This window comes from Mustela lutreola, chromosome X (assembly GCF_030435805.1).
Source record: "Mustela lutreola isolate mMusLut2 chromosome X, mMusLut2.pri, whole genome shotgun sequence".
Taxonomy (NCBI): domain Eukaryota; kingdom Metazoa; phylum Chordata; class Mammalia; order Carnivora; family Mustelidae; genus Mustela; species Mustela lutreola.
Genome location: NC_081308.1, coordinates 1,364,912 through 1,382,587, shown reverse-complemented (window position 1 = coordinate 1,382,587; position 17,676 = coordinate 1,364,912). Strand labels below are relative to the sequence as shown.

General features: G+C 54.7%; 1 protein-coding gene across 1 annotated transcript in view; it reads right to left on the bottom strand.

The window, feature by feature from the left end:
* Positions 1 to 16,756, bottom strand: part of CD99 (CD99 molecule (Xg blood group)) — a 31,680-nt gene extending 14,924 nt beyond the window's left edge. The window contains exons 1-2 of the mRNA XM_059156704.1: positions 16,471 to 16,756; positions 9 to 41 (exon numbers count right to left, since the gene is read on the bottom strand). Coding sequence (XP_059012687.1) covers positions 9 to 41; positions 16,471 to 16,537 — 100 coding nt within the window. The 5' untranslated portion in view covers positions 16,538 to 16,756. The remainder of the gene's footprint in view (positions 1 to 8; positions 42 to 16,470) is intronic.
* Between the last annotated feature and the right edge of the window lie 920 nt (positions 16,757 to 17,676).

Here is a 17,676-nt window from a genome sequence, read left to right as displayed (position 1 = left end):
GGACTTACCATCGAGGGCGTCCGCCAAGTCGAAGTCTTGGCCTACGAGGACAGAGAGTCCGGTTAGGAATCAGGAAAACAGTCATGCAAAAATTAAGGCGGCAGTATTTTTTTTTTTAAAAAAAGATGGGGACTGAAATTTTTCTGGACTTCATGACGTTTGCAAGACTTAGTTGGTTTTTAAAACGTGGAACGTGCCGGAAGGTCTCATGTCTTCGACATGCTCACATCCATGGGGAAAAGACAGACGACAGTTTACGTTCGAAACAGCTGGTGATTGTAACATTTAGCAACATAACAATTACAAAAACAGTGTATAAAAAATGTGTATAATAATTTTTTTTTAAAAAGTGGGTAACAATTTTAAAAATGTGTGTCACAATAAAAAAAGGTGTGTAACAATATTAAAAATGGGTATAACAAATTTTTAAAATGTGCATAATGATTTTAAAATGGGCATAACAGTTAAAAAATGTATATAACAATTTTAAAAATGTGCATAATAATTTTTAAAACGTTTGTAACAATTTTAAAAATGTGTATAACAGTTTTAAAAAAATGTGTGGACCAATTTAATAAAATGTGCATAACAAAAGTGTATAACAATTTTAAAAAGGTGTATGACAATTTAAAAAAGTGTGTATAACAATTTACAAAATGTATAACAATTTCAAAAAATGTGCATAATTTTTAAAATGTGTATAACAATTTAAAAACGTGTATAACCATTTAAAAAATGTGTGTAACAATAAAAAAGTAGAACAATTAAAAATGTGTATAACAATTTAAAAAAATGTATTAACCGTGTTTTAAAGTATGTGTAACAAAAAAGTATAACAATTTAAAAAGGTGTCTAGCAATTTTAAAAAATGTGATAATTTTTTAAAAGTGCATAACAATTTTAAAAATGAGTATGACCATTTAAAAAATGTGTATAAATTTTTAAAAATGTGTTTAACAATTTAAAAAACATTAGCGGCAGCTAGAGCACTAGGAAAATACGGTCATTTTGCCCGTGTGTCCCTCAGGAACATCAGACCCCCCTCCAGTAATGACTAACGATATCCCATACGTGACGAAAACACACACACACGGACAGAAAAGCCCCATTTGGGACCGACTTTCCCGACGACGCACCCAACCTGTGTTTCTTGCAAATGCACTGAACCACCCAAAAAAGTGCAGAAAGTGTCTTCTCAGGTCCCTGGGGTCGCTCAAACCCCCGGGGCGTCTGCGGAGACGCGCCGCGTCTTCTCTCCGGTCCCGAGGGTTTGGACCGATAACGTTTCCGTGCCACGGCCCGGGGCCCGTTCCCGACCGGCTGCACCGAAGGCAACGTAAGGACATTTCGAAGCCCGCACGCAGGACTTTTTGTGGGTAGTTGTGTGCGCGTGTGTACGTGCACGTGTCTCCGCGTCGAGCGTGGGTGTGTATCTGCGTGTGCCGTGTGCACATGTACGTGTGTGTGTGTGTGTTCCTACGTGTGTGCTAACAACAGAGAGGCAGAAGCCGGCGGCCTCGGGCATGGGCATGACAGTCACGCGACCCCCCGAGATCCCCCACTGGGCTGTACTCAGGATCCCAGACCTGGAGTCCCGCCGTCTACACCCGCGTGGTCCAGACACAACACACACAATCATACGACGTCCTGCACACGGCAGGTCTCCCTGAGGCAGCAGGTGGGGTTTCACCGACGTCGCCGACCCCGCTGGCCGTGACATAAACGCACACGCGTGTCCACGTCGCGGGTCGTATTTCCAGAGAAATCTGCACCTGTTCCTCCACACGCGTCACCTGCCATCCCCATGCTGAGAGCTTCCCCCGACGTCCACGCCCCTCACCCTGCCCCGGGGAGGCTCCGAGGGGCCATCCTGGAGCCAGACGGGTTCCGCGAGGGGACGCTGTCGCCCTCGGGAGGACGGCGGACGCTGACAACGGAGACGCAGACAGGGCTCTCGGCGACGCTCAGAAGCCAACCGCCACGCAGGTGAACGAAATACGGACTTGTCCGTGCGCCGCCCAATTCCTGTGATTTCTGCCTCGTGAGAGAGGACGTGACGGACGGACGCCACGAGGAGAGCCAACGAGAGAGCTGTGTCCACGGACTCGCGTGTGTGCTTCTGTGTGTGTGTGCACCCCTTACGGGCATGTGTGCTTCTGTGTGTGCACTCCTTATGGGCGTGTGTGCATTGCACGGGAGTCCGTGTCTCTGTGCCCGTGGCCGTGTCTGTGGACACCAGAACCACCGACCAGGAGCTCGCTCTCCCTAAAACGCCGCCTCGTGTCCTGCCCAGCCTTCCCCGCCCCCGCTGCGAGGCGGCCATGGGTCCCCTGCACACGCCTTTCCACTGACCTCCCGCAGCCCCCACACAAACCCAGCGGGAGTAGAGCGAGGACGGATGGGGACAGGCTCTCCGATCGCCCTCCAGCCCCCACACCCCCAGGCTGCCCTGTCTGCTGTGGCTCGTGTCCAGGACTCTCTGCTACAGACCACGGCCGACACGGCCATCCCAAGACCCCAAGGTCAGCCAAGGGCAGGTCTGACAGTGGATGGGCAAAGGGAGACTCCATCCTTCTCAGCCTCCCCCCAACTCCCTCTGCATGCCCCAGGAGAATGCCCTCGGCCACAGAGTGAGATCCTCCCTTGTGGGCAAGACCCCCAGGCATTCGGCGAAGACCATTCAGCCTGGATCCCAGGGCTCGGGCCTCTCCCTGCCCTCTGCCCCCTGGAGAACCCCTTTCTCCTGGTCACAAAGCCACAGCCTCGCCACAGATGACAGAATCCCGGGGACTACCCCCAGGGACTCCTCCCCATACAGAGCTGGACAGACATTCAGGGGCACGGAGGGGCCAGCTTCCACGGAAAGTCCCCCCTGAGCTCAGTCACAAAGACACGTCCCCCTGCCCTGCCCATGTGTGGGTTCCCCGATGCCAGCTGTGCCAAGACTGTGCCGATGTTGGCAAAAGGGACGCTCGCACTTCGTGACCGGCTCGAGCCCCCACGGGGACAGTCAGGAGAAGCAATGATTCAACACCCAGCAGCCCCGGCCGGCCGGAACCCCTCCCAATCTCTTCCTGACCTAACCTAAGCTCCCCGACCACACGGCTGGCCTACCAGATCCAGCCCAGCACTGCTCACTCTGTGTCACCACAGGCGACCACGTCAGGGGGCTCCCGGCTCCTGGCAGAAACCCTCCTGTGCCGGCCGCTCCCCATACTGCCTCCCGGGAACAATCGTCACCACCGGGACCAGGAGCCCAGGCCCCATGTCCAGTGACCAAGGCACGTAGCTCCTCGGTCCCAGCGACACGCAGACCACGGTGCACGAAGCCCGTTCACCCCTGTGGGCTCCACCACCCCTCAACGCTGCAGATGCTCACGGCCATGCAGGGGTGAGTCACGCAGGGGTGAGTCACGTAGGGCGAGGCTGGCCCTGGCCGGAGGGAGAGACACGTGAGTCATGCTGACGGCACCACGCCGGCCGCAGCCCCTCCAGCCCTGTATCAGCCAGTCCTGCTGGGACGCAGACTGAGCCACGTGCGGTCCCCAAAGCCTCTGGGCAGGAGGGCGGGCGGCTCCTCCTGAGTGCACCCCTGCCTGGGTCTCCATCCTCCCTGGGTCTCCATCCCCCACCGGGTCTCCATCCCCCACCGGGTCTCCATCCCCCACTGGGTCTCCATCCCCACCGGGTCTCCATCCCCACCGGGTCTCCATCCCCTCCTGGGTCTCCATCCCCTCCTGGGTCTCCATCCCCACCGGGTCTCCATCCCCCACCGGGTCTCCATCCCCCACCGGGTCTCCATCCCCCACCGGGTCTCCATCCCCCACTGGGTCTCCATCCCCACCGGGTCTCCATCCCCCCCTGGGTCTCCATCCCCCCCTGGGTCTCCATCCCTACCAGGTCTCCATCCCTACCAGGTCTCCATCCCCACCAGGTCTCCATCCCCCACCGGGTCTCCATCCCCACCGGGTCTCCATCCCCACCGGGTCTCCATCCCCACCGGGTCTCCATCCCTACCGGGTCTCCATCCCCCCCCTGGGTCTCCATCCCCCACCGGGTCTCCATCCCCCACCGGGTCTCCATCCCCCACCGGGTCTCCATCCCCCACCGGGTCTCCATCCCCCCCTGGGTCTCCATCCCCCCCTGGGTCTCCATCCCATCCCCCCCTGGGTCTCCATCCCCCACCGGGTCTCCATCCCCCACCGGGTCTCCATCCCCCACCGGGTCTCCATCCCCCACCGGGTCTCCATCCCCCCTGGGTCTCTATCCCCCCTGGGTCTCCATCCCCACCAGGTCTCCATCCCCCACCAGGTCTCCATCCCCCACCAGGTCTCCATCTCCCACCAGGTCTCCATCCCCCCCTGGGTCTCCATCCCCACTAGGTCTCCATCCCCCCTGGGTCTCCATCCCCCACCAGGTCTCCATCCCCCACTGGCTCTCCATCCCACCAACCCAGCCTAAACCGGGTTTCTCTGAAATTTTACCACAACAAGGAACCACTGCAGAAATACAAAGCAGGATGGAGATTTGCATAAAACTAAATGACGGAAATGACACAAGACAGGTTTCATAGAAGGAGCTTATACATTACTGGATTACATAACAGAAAACTTATAGATGTATATTCAGAACAAATTCCATATGTTGACATATATAGAGTATGGGATTCTATATAGAATATGGAACAAATTTTAGATATATATTTGGGATAAATTATAAGCATTTACATACATAAAATATAAAATTCTATATAGAATATGGAATAAATTAGACATAGTATAAATTACATAGAGAATAAATTATACATATGTACACATATATAAAATACTATGGAATAAATTATATATATTTACACATATATAAAATACTATGTTATAAATTATATATATTTATACATATATAAAATACTGTTATAAACTTAGAATAAATTATATATAATAATTTTATATAACTGTTATATGTTTTAATAATAAATGATAGAAATTGGAAATCATATAACTTATACACAAACTTTATAAAATCTAGGGATAAATCATATTAAAAATATAAGTAAGTTATAGAAATTAGAATAGGAAAAAAATATATTGATGAGTCATAGAAACTAAATCATGTAATTTATAATTCTATGCAAAACCTATAAATTACATAATAAATATGTAAGATAAGACACAAGTAAGTTGTAGAAATAAAATCAGAATAGAAACGAAATGTAATCATAACCCGTTATAGAAATTGGAATTCATGTGGTGTATAATTTACACACGTAAACCCATAAGCCCTATACACAAAATAGAAATAAGTTACAGGACGGAAACACGGAAACAGGATTTGGAATAAAGTACAGACCCGCGTTTTACGTACTGACACGTTATAATTTATACAGAGCTTATAATCTATATAACCATATAAATACAATTACAGAAATGGAATGAGAATGGGAACCCAATAAATTATACCGTTTTGGGAATTACACAATTCCCAATAAATGATACAATAAAAATATACAATTTAGACAAAGTGCAAATCTTCCAATTTGCACACACCGTCTGCAAATCACAGACACAAACATCCAGAGACAAACACGTACACAAATAAAATAAGTCACGGAGAGATGAGAGGAGAAAGTCCAAGGAACAGTGAGGCCAACGCTCACATTTTCAGATGTTTTCTCGGGGGTGCACCAGAAGAACAAATGTAGGTAAAGCCTGCGATGCCCCTGGGGCTTTCCAGTTAACATAGGAGTCCGCACGGACAGTGGGAGGAGCACAGAGCCCTCCCCAAGGCGCCCCGGTCCGGTGCTATCGGTGGAAACGCCAGGGTCCCCCCAGCCCAACCACCTGTGAAAGACAGAGCCGTGGGGACCGTCCATGCTCTGTGCCACGTCTGCCGCCACTGGGGAAAGGCTTTTCGTAAGAGAGCCCTCCCCCACCCCAAGTCACGTGGCACGCCCCTGAGCAGTCAGTGTCCAGGTTCCTGGGGGCTGGAGACGGGGTCCCCTCCACAGGACGGAGCAGCCCGGCACAAAGCGCAAAGCGTGGGGACACACAGAGGTGTCGGCCTTGTCCCAAGCCCTGCAGGTCAGGAGGACGACGGACATCGTGACGACGAAAGCCACCTGATTGCATCGTATCTCTCGATACCGAGAACGTCCTCGTGTTTCCAGGGGCAAGACGGAAACCGCTTCAGAAATACTCCGTGCCCTTTGCAGACGCGGCATCGAAGGGCCCGCCCTTCCCAGTTTAAGATTTATTTTGGACAGAGGGAGGGCGCACGGAAGGGGCAGAGGGAGAGGGAGAGAGACTCTCAAGCCGACGCGAGACTCGATCCCACGACCCCGAGATCACAACGTGAGCCAAAACCAGGAGCCTGACGCTAAACCGACCAGGTTGCGGGATTGTGCTGGTCCTGGGTCCAGCTTCCCCAAGACGCACGACGGCACGACACCGGATGTGCACAAAAACGCACAGTGACAGACGCCCAACAAAGGCCAAGCTGGTGGACTATCGCCATCACTCACGCAACGGGAGCCAAGATGGCGGGCTGCACATACATGTCTGTGAACCGAAGGCATGGTGCTTGCCCTGCCCGGAGAACGTTCCTGGCCACAAAACGGAGCCAAGCTCAGTGTCATGACGGTCTTGGGCATCATGGGCACCCCGACGGCTCACGTCAACTCTGTTGCCTGTTTCAGTCCCACACGGATTCATCCTCATGTAAGTCTATGCCGCGGTGGAGGGGAGGGGAAGGTCTTTCTCGGCGTCACTCTGGGGACGGCCCTGAAAGGTAGGCCAAGCTGTGCACAAACCTTGGGAATATGGTGAGGCTGTGGGGTGGTGTTGGGGACCATGACGGTCTCCGAATCTGCCTGTGCCAACACATTCCTGACAGGCCAGGATGCCATCCGTGCATCTGCCTTTCTAACACCCTCTGGCCGGGACCCTCTGCTGTCTGTCCTCTGCTTGGGGCTCCTTGCAGTACCCTCGTTCCCCCAGAAGCATCCAGTGTCTCCCCTACAAGAAGCCAAGGCATTGCTTCCCCAAGGGCAAGCTCCAAAACCAGACTAGAAGCCCCCATTCCGAACCCAGCCACCTCCCCAACTGTGCTCCCTTCACACAGAGCCCTGCTGGCCCACCTGGACTGGCCCCAAATGACCCATTAGATGATCCCAAACTCTTGTCAGCTCATGGAGCCCTTGGTGGCTCTGGAAACTGGCCCGAGGCTGCAGAACAGACTCGACCTTCTGTTAATTAATTACAGTCCATTCTCACAGGTCACGGAAGTTACATTCTCTATGTCGTCGGGGATGTTGCATGCACAGATACTCCATCTTCGCTCCTAGGGATGGATGGGGTTACGACCCCACCGCCTTGGGTCACGTGTTCCCCAGGGCGTCAACGCAGGACTTTGCTTTCTGCATGTTTCTGCTTAAATAGACCATCCTGGATCTGTTGTTTATGCGTCAGCATGGCCAAGCACAGGACGCAAAAATGCAAAAGAACGTGCCCCCACACAGACCACGAAAAGGACACTTGGGGACAACCTGGAGGCTGGTCGGTAGATCGCATAGTCTACGCTTCTGCACCTGTCCCTGAACACGGACGGTATTCATCTGGGAGTTCCAAATCCATGTCAGCAGGGGGGCAAATGCACAGATACGGGATTCGTGAATATGAGGAACGCGCTGTATTTCGCTTCAAACAGCATAACCCCAGGAGGTCCTGCGGTGTCTAACACAGAGGGCTGTGTGTTCCTCAAAACTTTAAACGCTTCCCCAAAAGCAAACCCAGGAGGGAGAGCCACACATTTAGGGCACCTACGGCCTTCATGGGGATCTTCTCCTTGGCTATACATGCTAATCTCTTCTTTCTGTACCAAGAGAACTCCTATTCATACCTCAAAGCCCCGAGAAAATGCTGCCTCCTCTGGGAAGCGCTCTGTCCCTCCTCCTGAGCACACTGAAGCATTTCCTCACCACGGCGTGCACAGGCAGCTTCTCAGCTCCAGCCGTGCGTGATTTCATAAGCCCGGACACTCAGCTCAAGGTCCCGGTGAATTAAACCAGGAATTTTGTGGGCTGGGATTCAGGTACGTGTTCACACTGACCTGCCTGCTCAAAACCCACCCGGGGAGTTTGAAACGCACATTCTGGGCACCGGGGCTGCCGATCACGTAGCCACTGCAGGCTGGTCTACAGCTAGAAATAAGCTACGTTCTTTCGGCATTCACCACTGCTTCTGCCTTCTCTTCTCCTCCTCCAGACACCCTCCAGATGATCACACACACCTAGGCTTCCTTTCTGCAAGCCATGCTCCCCAGCCTAAAAAGCCCTCTTCGCGCTTTGTCAGGCTTCCTCTGCTATGAAGGTCTGTCTGCTCTTGGAAACTTGGTGCCTGTGGAAGTTTCCACCTGTGAGGAGCCCTCTCTGACCCCCTGGGGCAGAGTGGTCCCCTCTCCCCTTCACGACACAGCACCAGAAGAGATATCTTGCTTGTCTCTCCCCTGGCAGAGAACGGAGGACGGGTACCAGGTATTTCTTCTCGGGACCCCAGCACACAGCAGAGAGAGAATACAGATACCACTGGGAATTCAATCTATGCCGGGTGAAAGCACACGTGTGAGCCGGTGGCTGGGTATGTGGGTGCGTGCACAGATGGACAGGTGAGTGGGTACGTGGGGAGATGGATGAGAGGGTGGGTGAGTGGGTGGATGGAGAGAGAGTAGATCTATACATAAAGCTCAATAAAAGGAAAAAGTTGGTGCTAGTCATAAATAAATGACGGGGGATAGATAAAGCATGGGTGAGCAGATAAACTAATGGATGGACAGGTGAGTGGATGGATGGATGGGTGAGTGAGTGGATGGATGGATGGATGGATGGACAGACGGACACATGGACAGACGGATGGATGGATGGATGGATGGATGAGTGAATGGACGGATGGATGGATGGACGGACAGATGGATGGATGAGTGAGTGGATGGATGGATGGATGAATGGATGGACGGACTGATGGATGGACAAACGGACGGATGGATGGACAGACAGATGGACGAATGGATGGACGGACAGACGGACGGATGGATGGATGAGTGAGTGGATGGATGGACGGACGGACGGATGAATGAGTGAGTGGATGGAAAGATGGATGGATGGATGGATGGACGGACCAATGGATGGATGAATGTGTGGATGGATGGATGGACGGACAGATGGATGGATGGATGGATGGATGGATGGATGGTTGGGTGGATGAATGGATGGATGGATGGACAGATGGATGGATGGATGGATGGTTGGGTGGATGAATGGATGGATGGATGGACAGATGGATGGACGGACGGACGGATGGATGGATGGATGGATGGATGGATAGGTGAGTGAGTGGATGGATGGAGGGACAGGCAGACAGCTGAACAGACATATGGGTGCATATATGTACAGATGGATGGATGGATAGTATATGAGCAGGTGGATGGATGCACACATAAAACGGTGGACAGATGGGTGGACAGAACATGGAATCCATGGGTTGTTGAAGAGGCCTCAGTCACTGATCCTGGATCTAGTTCACTATCAGCATTTGGAGTTCTTGTCTATCTGGACTTAAGTTTCAGTCAATATAGGATAAGCTCCTTTACTTCCCTATCAAGCCACATTATTAAGAGAGGGAACTCCCTCTGTAGTCTACACGGCAACACCTAGAGAGCTCCTACTAGCCCAGTGGCTCTGATGCTTGGGTCTTGCGATCCAACATAAATCCAACGACACAGGCAGGCCTGGGCAAGAGTGATTTCTCCAAGCTCCTCAGGGACCCAGCTCTGGGGCCAGGTCCAAGAACCTAGGATCTGGGCCTCCACTGGCCACTGAGGGTTCCTGGGCAGGGGTAGAATTGCAACGGCAGCTCAGGCATCAGGACAGAGAGCAGAGGAGGGAGGTGAGCAGGAGAATGAGCAGCCCTGAGCCTGGGATCTTCTCCACCTCAACCCTCAACAATTGGTTTAGTAACACCAGCTTCCCCTGCAACGTTATGTGTTTTATCCTGGGCAGTAAACCATGAAGTATCCTGAGAAAGACTCCCCACCGCCCTCCTAAAAGAGCCTGAAAAGCCCAGGGAAGAATGTAGGTAAGGGGTCTTCCATGCATCCGAGAAAAGTGTCGGGGTAGGGGTGCAACTCAAGAAAAGAATGAGGAAAGAAGAAAGAAAGGAAGGAAGGTTGAAAGGGAAAAAAAAAAGGAAGAAAAGGCAGAAATAGCGAAAGGAAAGCTAGTAGGAGCTCTCTAGGTGTTGCCGTGAAAGGAGCAAGAACCAAGAAAGATTCAGACCTTGAAACGAACAGGATTGGGTTAACAGATGGAACACAGGAGGAAGGTGATGGCAGGAGTGAAGGGTGGTTCTTCCATCTGAGAGTCGGAGCAAATGGTCACATCACAAAAGATAGGAATGAAGGAGGAGACCTAAGCTGAGGAGAAAATAATGAGAAGTTCCAGATACAGAGCAGTGGAGACACCACGGGTGCAGCCAGAGGGACCTGGTTTAGAAGCTGTTACCGACACAAGCTTAACCTGGAGAGAGATTCAGGGCTGGTACCTCAGGACAAGGAGCACTGGCCTCCCAAGAGGGAGACAGGGAAGCTTCCTGTCCCGTAGCCAGACCCACGGTGCCAGGCTTCAGCTCATCTTCCTCTCTGTCATCCTCACTCCCGGGTGCCTTTCCCAACTCCACACCAGGTCCCTCTTGTCTGAACGCAGAGATTCTGACCCCTCTGTCACCTGGTGATAGGCTTAGGGTTCCCTGGGATAAGTGCGGCTGCTTTCAGAGCAAGGAGACATGTACACCTCCACCTGGGAGCCACTCGGGACAGGCTGGGGCCACTCTCTCAGCTACGCATCTATCACCCAGATGTCTGTCTGTCCATCCATTCTCTCTGCCTGCCTGTGTATGTATCTATGTATCTGTGTGTCTACTTAGTTATCTATCACCCATCCATCCATCCATCCATCCATTATATCTATCTGTCCATCTGTCTTTCTATCTATCTATGCATCCATCCATCCATCCATCCATCCATCCACCATATCCTAACCCTAACCTTCACCCTTTCGAGGGCCACCTCACTCCAGCCAGGCCACGAGTCCTTAAGCAAGTGCCCCGGCAGGCAGGGTCCACGACCTCATCTTTCCCACAACATCCAGCCCCGAGTGACACGCAGCTGTTCACAACCACCTCCTGCTCCGTGAGACCCCAGCCCATCGGTCCTTGCCCGCCACACCGTGTTGCTCTGCCTCAGAGAGCCGTCTCCCCTCATCCTGCTGGGGTATGCTAGGGTGCACTCTGCACGGAGTTTGGGGCAAACACCACCGTTTCCGTTCCCGCTGAGCACAGAACCCACGCCCTCCTCCAAGAGAAGACAGCGGACAGCCTCAGAAGGGCTCGTGCTGTAGATAGATGGCTTCTCGCAGTATTTACAGACCCGACGTGTCCCCGGGACCCTGTGCCCCCGAGACAACATCAACAATTGATACTCTGTCCACGTACAACACTGGTCCACGGGGCGCCCCAGTGCATGAATGCCTCGTCCGCACGGCATGCCCTAACGCCCTCCAGGGAGCCATCGGACCAGCACACGGGGGCTGTGGCTACGGCAGCGCTGAACACAGGCAGCCAGAAATCTCTGGCCGCATTGTCTCAAGATGACTAATGCCTTCCAAAGCCTGGGAATGCAGCACTCTGCTCCTTGAGCCCCCTTCCCGGGGAGGGCGGTTCATGTAAGGACGAACAATTACATTGTTACAGAAAGCACTGCCTCACCGCAACTATGTTACTCTCTGCAAAGTTCCTGATACAATGTAATGTATCAAAAAAAAAAAAGGGGGGGGTGGACACACACACACTTCTCCAAAACTTCCAAGCGCAGAAAAGGAATGTGAGGAACTGTGATTCGCACCGCATTTGGATGGGCAAGTACTTTGGGACCCTGCTACCTCCCGTCCAGGGCAACAAATCCGTTTTACATCTTGCCTCAGGCCACCCAGACGCAGAGAACCGCAACAAAGGGCTCACCGGGGCTCCCTCTGTCTGGCTCCTGGCGAAACACAGGGCTGCTTTCGCTTCTAGTGAGTTTTCTTCTTGTGTCCACGCGGCCGGTGGCACGCGGCACTCCGGGCCCATCAGTGCATCCTGAGTTACTGCTGCAGGAACACACCGGTTTTTCGTCTTATGACCACCTCCCTCGGCGTGGGCGAGGACGGAGGAAGCATCTGGTTTCCTGTTTAGGGGATTTTTACTGATCCGGCTAGAGAGAATAGCGAGAGAGCTCGCGAGGGATGGTGGCAGCCTTGAGTCATTCCGAGACAACAACAGCCGAAACACACCCGAGGGCCATCTGCCCAAACTGGTCTAACCACCGGGCTGGGGCAAGGAGAAGAAATTCAAGAAAGGGAAGTGTCGCATCCCTAGACGCGTGAAAGATACTACAGATTCCCTAAATACAACGCGAACTTTGGCGAGGGTCCATCGGTCACCCCCAGACACTGGTCCCCACGGGAAAGAGTGTCCCGGTGTTGGATGGTGAACCACCCCACGCCTCCAAGCACCATGGCGCCAGCAGGATCACCGGGAGTCCATGCGAACTTCTCTCCCAGAGCACGGTGGCCGCGACCTCACAGAATCCTGAATCCTCACAGCTGCTAACGGGGGTGGGGTGGGGGGGGACAGAGGCCCTGTGTGTTATAGGGTCTCTAGATGGTAAGGGTTCACGGTGAAAATAAATTAAAAACAATAGTCCCCTCTGAAAATACCGGAGGAACATAAGGGAAGGCCTGATTTCCCCCACAAATAACAGCACCAGGAAAGAGCTGGCAAGACCGTTTTCCGTAAGGTTGGAGGACAAGACTCAGTAGAGGCCATCAACTCTCGTTCAAGGGTGTGTCCTTCCCCGATGTTCAGAAAACGCACCTCTGTCTGCAGAAAGCATTTCCCAAACCACTAATATTCCCCTTGCCCCTAAAAGGACTTTTGGAGATCCCTCCCTAAACACGCGCTTCATGGTCCATCGCAAGAATCAGCAAAAGGACCAGAGGAGGTCCCACAGCCATCTCCATCGACTGACCTAGGACAGACGCCCAGACCTTAAAACAAAGCACGTGCAGACAGAGGGACATGTCTGGAGTCCCTTTTGTCTCTCTGTCCTCCGCAAAGGCTGGGCATCCTCCAGCCTCTGGGCATCCGAATGATCCCAGGTAGAGCCACAACAACGTTGATTTTTTTTTTTCTTTATTTGAAGAGTGAGGGCTCCAACTCACGACCCCAAAATCAAGACCTGATTTGAGAACAACTTCCCAGAGACACCCAGGCACCCCCCCAGGGACGCTGACTAATTCTGAGCCTCCAAACACACGTGTACCCCGTCTTTATGTCATAATTCCCATTCGATTCTTTTCCCCCTAAAAGAAGTCGTGGTGCACTGGAAAATCTCGGGGTGGGGGGGAACACCACGATGCCCATGACTGTGGTACTCAGGGTCCCGTGGGGAAGCCACGTGCCAAGAAAAAGGGCAGTTTCCATCCACGAAATCGAGCGGGGACCCCTTCCCGTCAAACTCGTTGTGTTGCTCTAAGAGCCCCATTCTGCTATAAATGAGAACAGGCAGCCTAGATGTCATCCAGATGGAAGAAAAAAAAAAAATCTACAAAACTCAAGTACTTTCCTATCTCGACATGCCAAGAAAGAAAAAGAAAAAAGGCGTGAGCCTCATAAACTGAAAACGGAAAAAAGGGGCCCAGGCAGGGAGGTCCACAAAGTGCAATTCAATTTTATCAGAGCCCAAAGGGCAGGAGGGCAGGGAAACAGGCGAGACCATGAAAGCCAAACCCGAAAGCCATACCCAGGGGGCAGAGAGCAGAGCCGTCAGCAGGAAACGGAGAGACCAAGCCCAAACTGGCTTTGGATATTGGGGGCTGCCTGACTGTGGGGTTGGGGAGGGACGTCCCGTGCAAGGCTGGGTGTTGAGAGTGTCTGGTCTCCAGGTACCCCTTCGGCCGGCTGTCACAACTCAAACTAAATAAATAAATAAATAAATAGAAAAAAGGAAAAAGAAAAAATGTCCCCAGGCATTTCCAAGTATCCCAGCGCATGAACCTTCCCCAGGGAGCCCTGGGTCCCCGCGCGGGACTTTGAAATCTGTCCTGTGCTGTTAAAAGCGAAGGTCTGTCCCCAGGCTCGGCAGGCTTCGACAGCCACTGTGCAAACCACACGAAACACCTATTTCTACAGGAAAGTGTGTTCTGACCTTCAGCAAACGGAAAGCAGTTTCCTGATTTTAAAAAAAAAAAAAAAAAAAAAAAGTATTTGTATCTTTGGAGCTGCTGGTTCCCGCCCCGAACCCCAGAAGGATCCCGTAGGGAGGCGTGCATGCGTGTATGCAGGGGGAGTCTGCACCCTTGAAAAGATCAACGGGTAGTAAAGGACCATCCTTCCCACCTTTCTCTGCTGTTGGGGTGAGGCTGGCTCCCCTCGCCTCCCTGCTCCCCTCCGCTGCCTCCGGGAATTTCAGTAAAATCTTGCCCCATGTTGGAGCTGCCCCGCACAATCTGGATACAAATCAGGTAATTTCCCGGACAATCATACTATGGGTTTTTCTAAGAAAGAAATCACAAAAGGACTCATGTGGGGCCCCAAAGAACAGAAGGAGGCTGGCCCAGATCTGTGAGGCAGACCCCGACCAGAGAGGGCTCACCAAGACTGCCCACCGGGTTCTCGAAGTAGGAGACCGTCCCGGTTCTTGGAGCCCAGTGTCCTGGGTGTGTGTTTAGATGTTCCTCCAGCCCCGCCACCACCAAGGATGGTCCGGTCCTGAGGAACCAGAACCACTCCGGATCCACGGCCCGGGGACCCTGCCCACGGAAAGGGCTCATGAAACCTTTAGAAGAGAGACACACCCACATGCCCAGAGAACCCTCGCACGCTCCTCTGCGCAGGTGTGATGGCAACAAACATATCGAAAGACAACCATATGGGGGGGGGGGAGCAAAACCCATTTCTGCTGAACCAGCCAGAGCCAAGGAAAAGAGGACATTTCTCCCGGAAGGAAGAGAGAAACTGGAGAGCCATGCCAGGCCCTCCCAGCCAGGTCGAGAAGTGTCCCAAGATGTTCCCCCCATACACCAGGCTTAATCTCCCCCTGAAGCCACCCGAGGGCCCGGGGCCCATTCCAAAAGCCCCCACATGAATTCACAAATCCTCCCGCAAAACAACCGGGGTGCCAGGCATTCAAAACTCAAGCCCTTCGTGCAGAGCTGGAGGCCCCTCCAACAGCGGCAAAGTCCCCAGCACCACACAGGCCTCCCGCCATGACTCCTGTTTGCAAAACAAGGAGTGGACACCTTGGAGCAGACCCGTCCTGAAACTCCTCTGCCCGGCGCCGGACGGTCCCCTCAACAGTCTGGCCACCCTCCCCGGGTGGGTCCTAGGGGAAGGGGGGTGCGCAAGGGAAATCAATAACCGTCAGGTGGAAGAAGTTTCCCAAATGTTTACGCCCAGCAAAAAATAAGTAAATAAATAAAAAAAAATTAAAAATCGGAGCTCTCCTCTTGAAAGGACAGAGAGGGAGAAATAGGCTGGCAACTTCCCCTTTAAAGGAAAGCCACAGGAAAGCTGGCAGCGGCCAGGAACAGGCACAGGCTGCGTGCGCGCAAAGTGGGGGGTCGGGGTGGAGAAGGGGAGGGTCCCCAAGGCTCCCCTCGTCCAGAAACAACTTCTGTGTTTTCTGAATTCTCCACCGGAGCAGACGCGCAGCGCGCTGAAACCGCGTTCCCCCTCCCCACGCGCGCAGCGAGCGCCCCAGTCCCTGAGGCTTGGGCACACCGTGTTTCTGAACGTGTCCAAAGCTCCGAGTCGCTCTCAGGGGCCCCCACCCCCGCTCGGCGGGCGCGCAGGCTGCACAGCAGACTCCAAATTTAGGCCCGGAACGCAGGGCGTGGCTCCCCGCGCACCAACAAAGAGTGCCGCCCGGGGTGCGCCAGAAAGGGGGGGGGGGTGCTCGGGCCGCTGCAGGGGAGCAGGGGCGCACACGCGGGGCGGGAGGCACCTGAGAAGTGTCCCGCGTGCGAGCACCCAACGCCAGCGGCTCCCGCGAGCGCCTCCAACTACGGGAGTTGCTGACTTGGAAAACACACGCGGCCTTTCGGCCCTGGAGTAAGTCCAGACCCGCCCCGGAAAAAATGTTGGAGCGCTATGAGGCCGCCCGTTTGGGGCGTTGGCTACCGGCGGGCACGGCGCGTCCCGCCGAGCGGGGAGGAGGAGCCGGGGTCCCCGCGGCGTCCCCTGAGGCCCGCCTCACGTAGGGCGCCCCCCGAGGCCCTCCCTGGGGTCCCGGCGCGCGCGGCCGTGGGCGGGTCGTCCCCAGGCCGGCCGGCGCCCCTGGAGCACTCCGCCCGCCCCCCGCCCCCAGCAGGCCCTCCAAATCGCTCACCCCGGGCGGGCACTAGGGTGCCGAGCAGGCCGACCAGTAGCAGCGCGACGGCGGCCCGGGGAGCCATGGTGCGCCCGGCGCCGCGCAGGAACCGTCCGGGAGTGCGGCGCGCGGGCAGCGGGGGCGGCGAGCGGCTGCGGCGGCGGCTGCGGGAGGGCCCACGGGGCGGGGCCGGCGGCGGGAGAGGTCGGTGGGGGCGCCCCGTGGCCCCGCCCCGGCCTCCGCTCGCCCCGCCCGCAGTCCGGGGACACCTCTGGGGCGGGCCCAGCGCAAGAGAGTGGAAAAGCGGGGGTTGGCCTGGTTACTCAGGGCGGCCCCGACGGGAGCAAGCCAGCCCCTCCGTGCTCAGAAGGTGGGGCCCCTCCTAGTGTGTCGGGCCCCTAACGGGATCCGCGCCCCCAAGAACGCGGAAGAGGCCCCTCCCCGCCCCGAACTCCTAACGGGGACGCGTGCCCCCTCGAAGCGAGGCCGAGTGAAAGGCTGTCCTTTCTCAGGAACCGTGGTTCCCTGGCCCCGGGCAGCCCCCCCCCCCCCCCCAGTCCCATCCCAAAGTCCGGTCTGAACCGACAGAGCCCGGAGCCGGGGTAGGGGTTTGGGGGGCGCAGGGTAGCGCCCCAGCCCACAGCCTCTACAAGGACCTCCCTGGGAGGAGCCTCGGAAGCCTTCGCGCACCCCAAGCTGGGGGCTGGGCGCGCAGACGGGGAAAGGCACGAGGCCCCTCCCTCGTCCCCTGGGGAGGTGGTGCTGGCGTCCTGCTGGGTCTCTGGCCACAGCCCAGACCCCAGGCTTGGGGCTGGTCGTTGTCCCAGACCATCAATATCTTTCTCGCTGAAATGTTAGCTTCCTATTCTCTCCGTGTTCCTTCAGAGAACAGAACATCTCAGAGGGAGAAAAATCCCTGAGTCAGATTCGTGCATTCTCCCCTGCAAACCCTACCCCGGCTACGGGCCAGCTCCACCCCAACTCTAGCCCTCTCTTCACCCCTGCAAGAGTCAGGGCCCTTCCTCCCCGCCGGCCATAGGGACACCTGTCCAGCTGCTGTCCACCTACCGCCACCTCCCAGGTCCAGACAGACACAAGGCAGGCCAGACAGCACCCTGGGGCCCGCCTAGGGCAAATGCAGGGACACGTACTTAAAAAGGCACTGGTCTGGCCATATCCGGCTGGACGCTTGGAGGTGTCCCGTTTTCCAGCAGCCAACAGGAA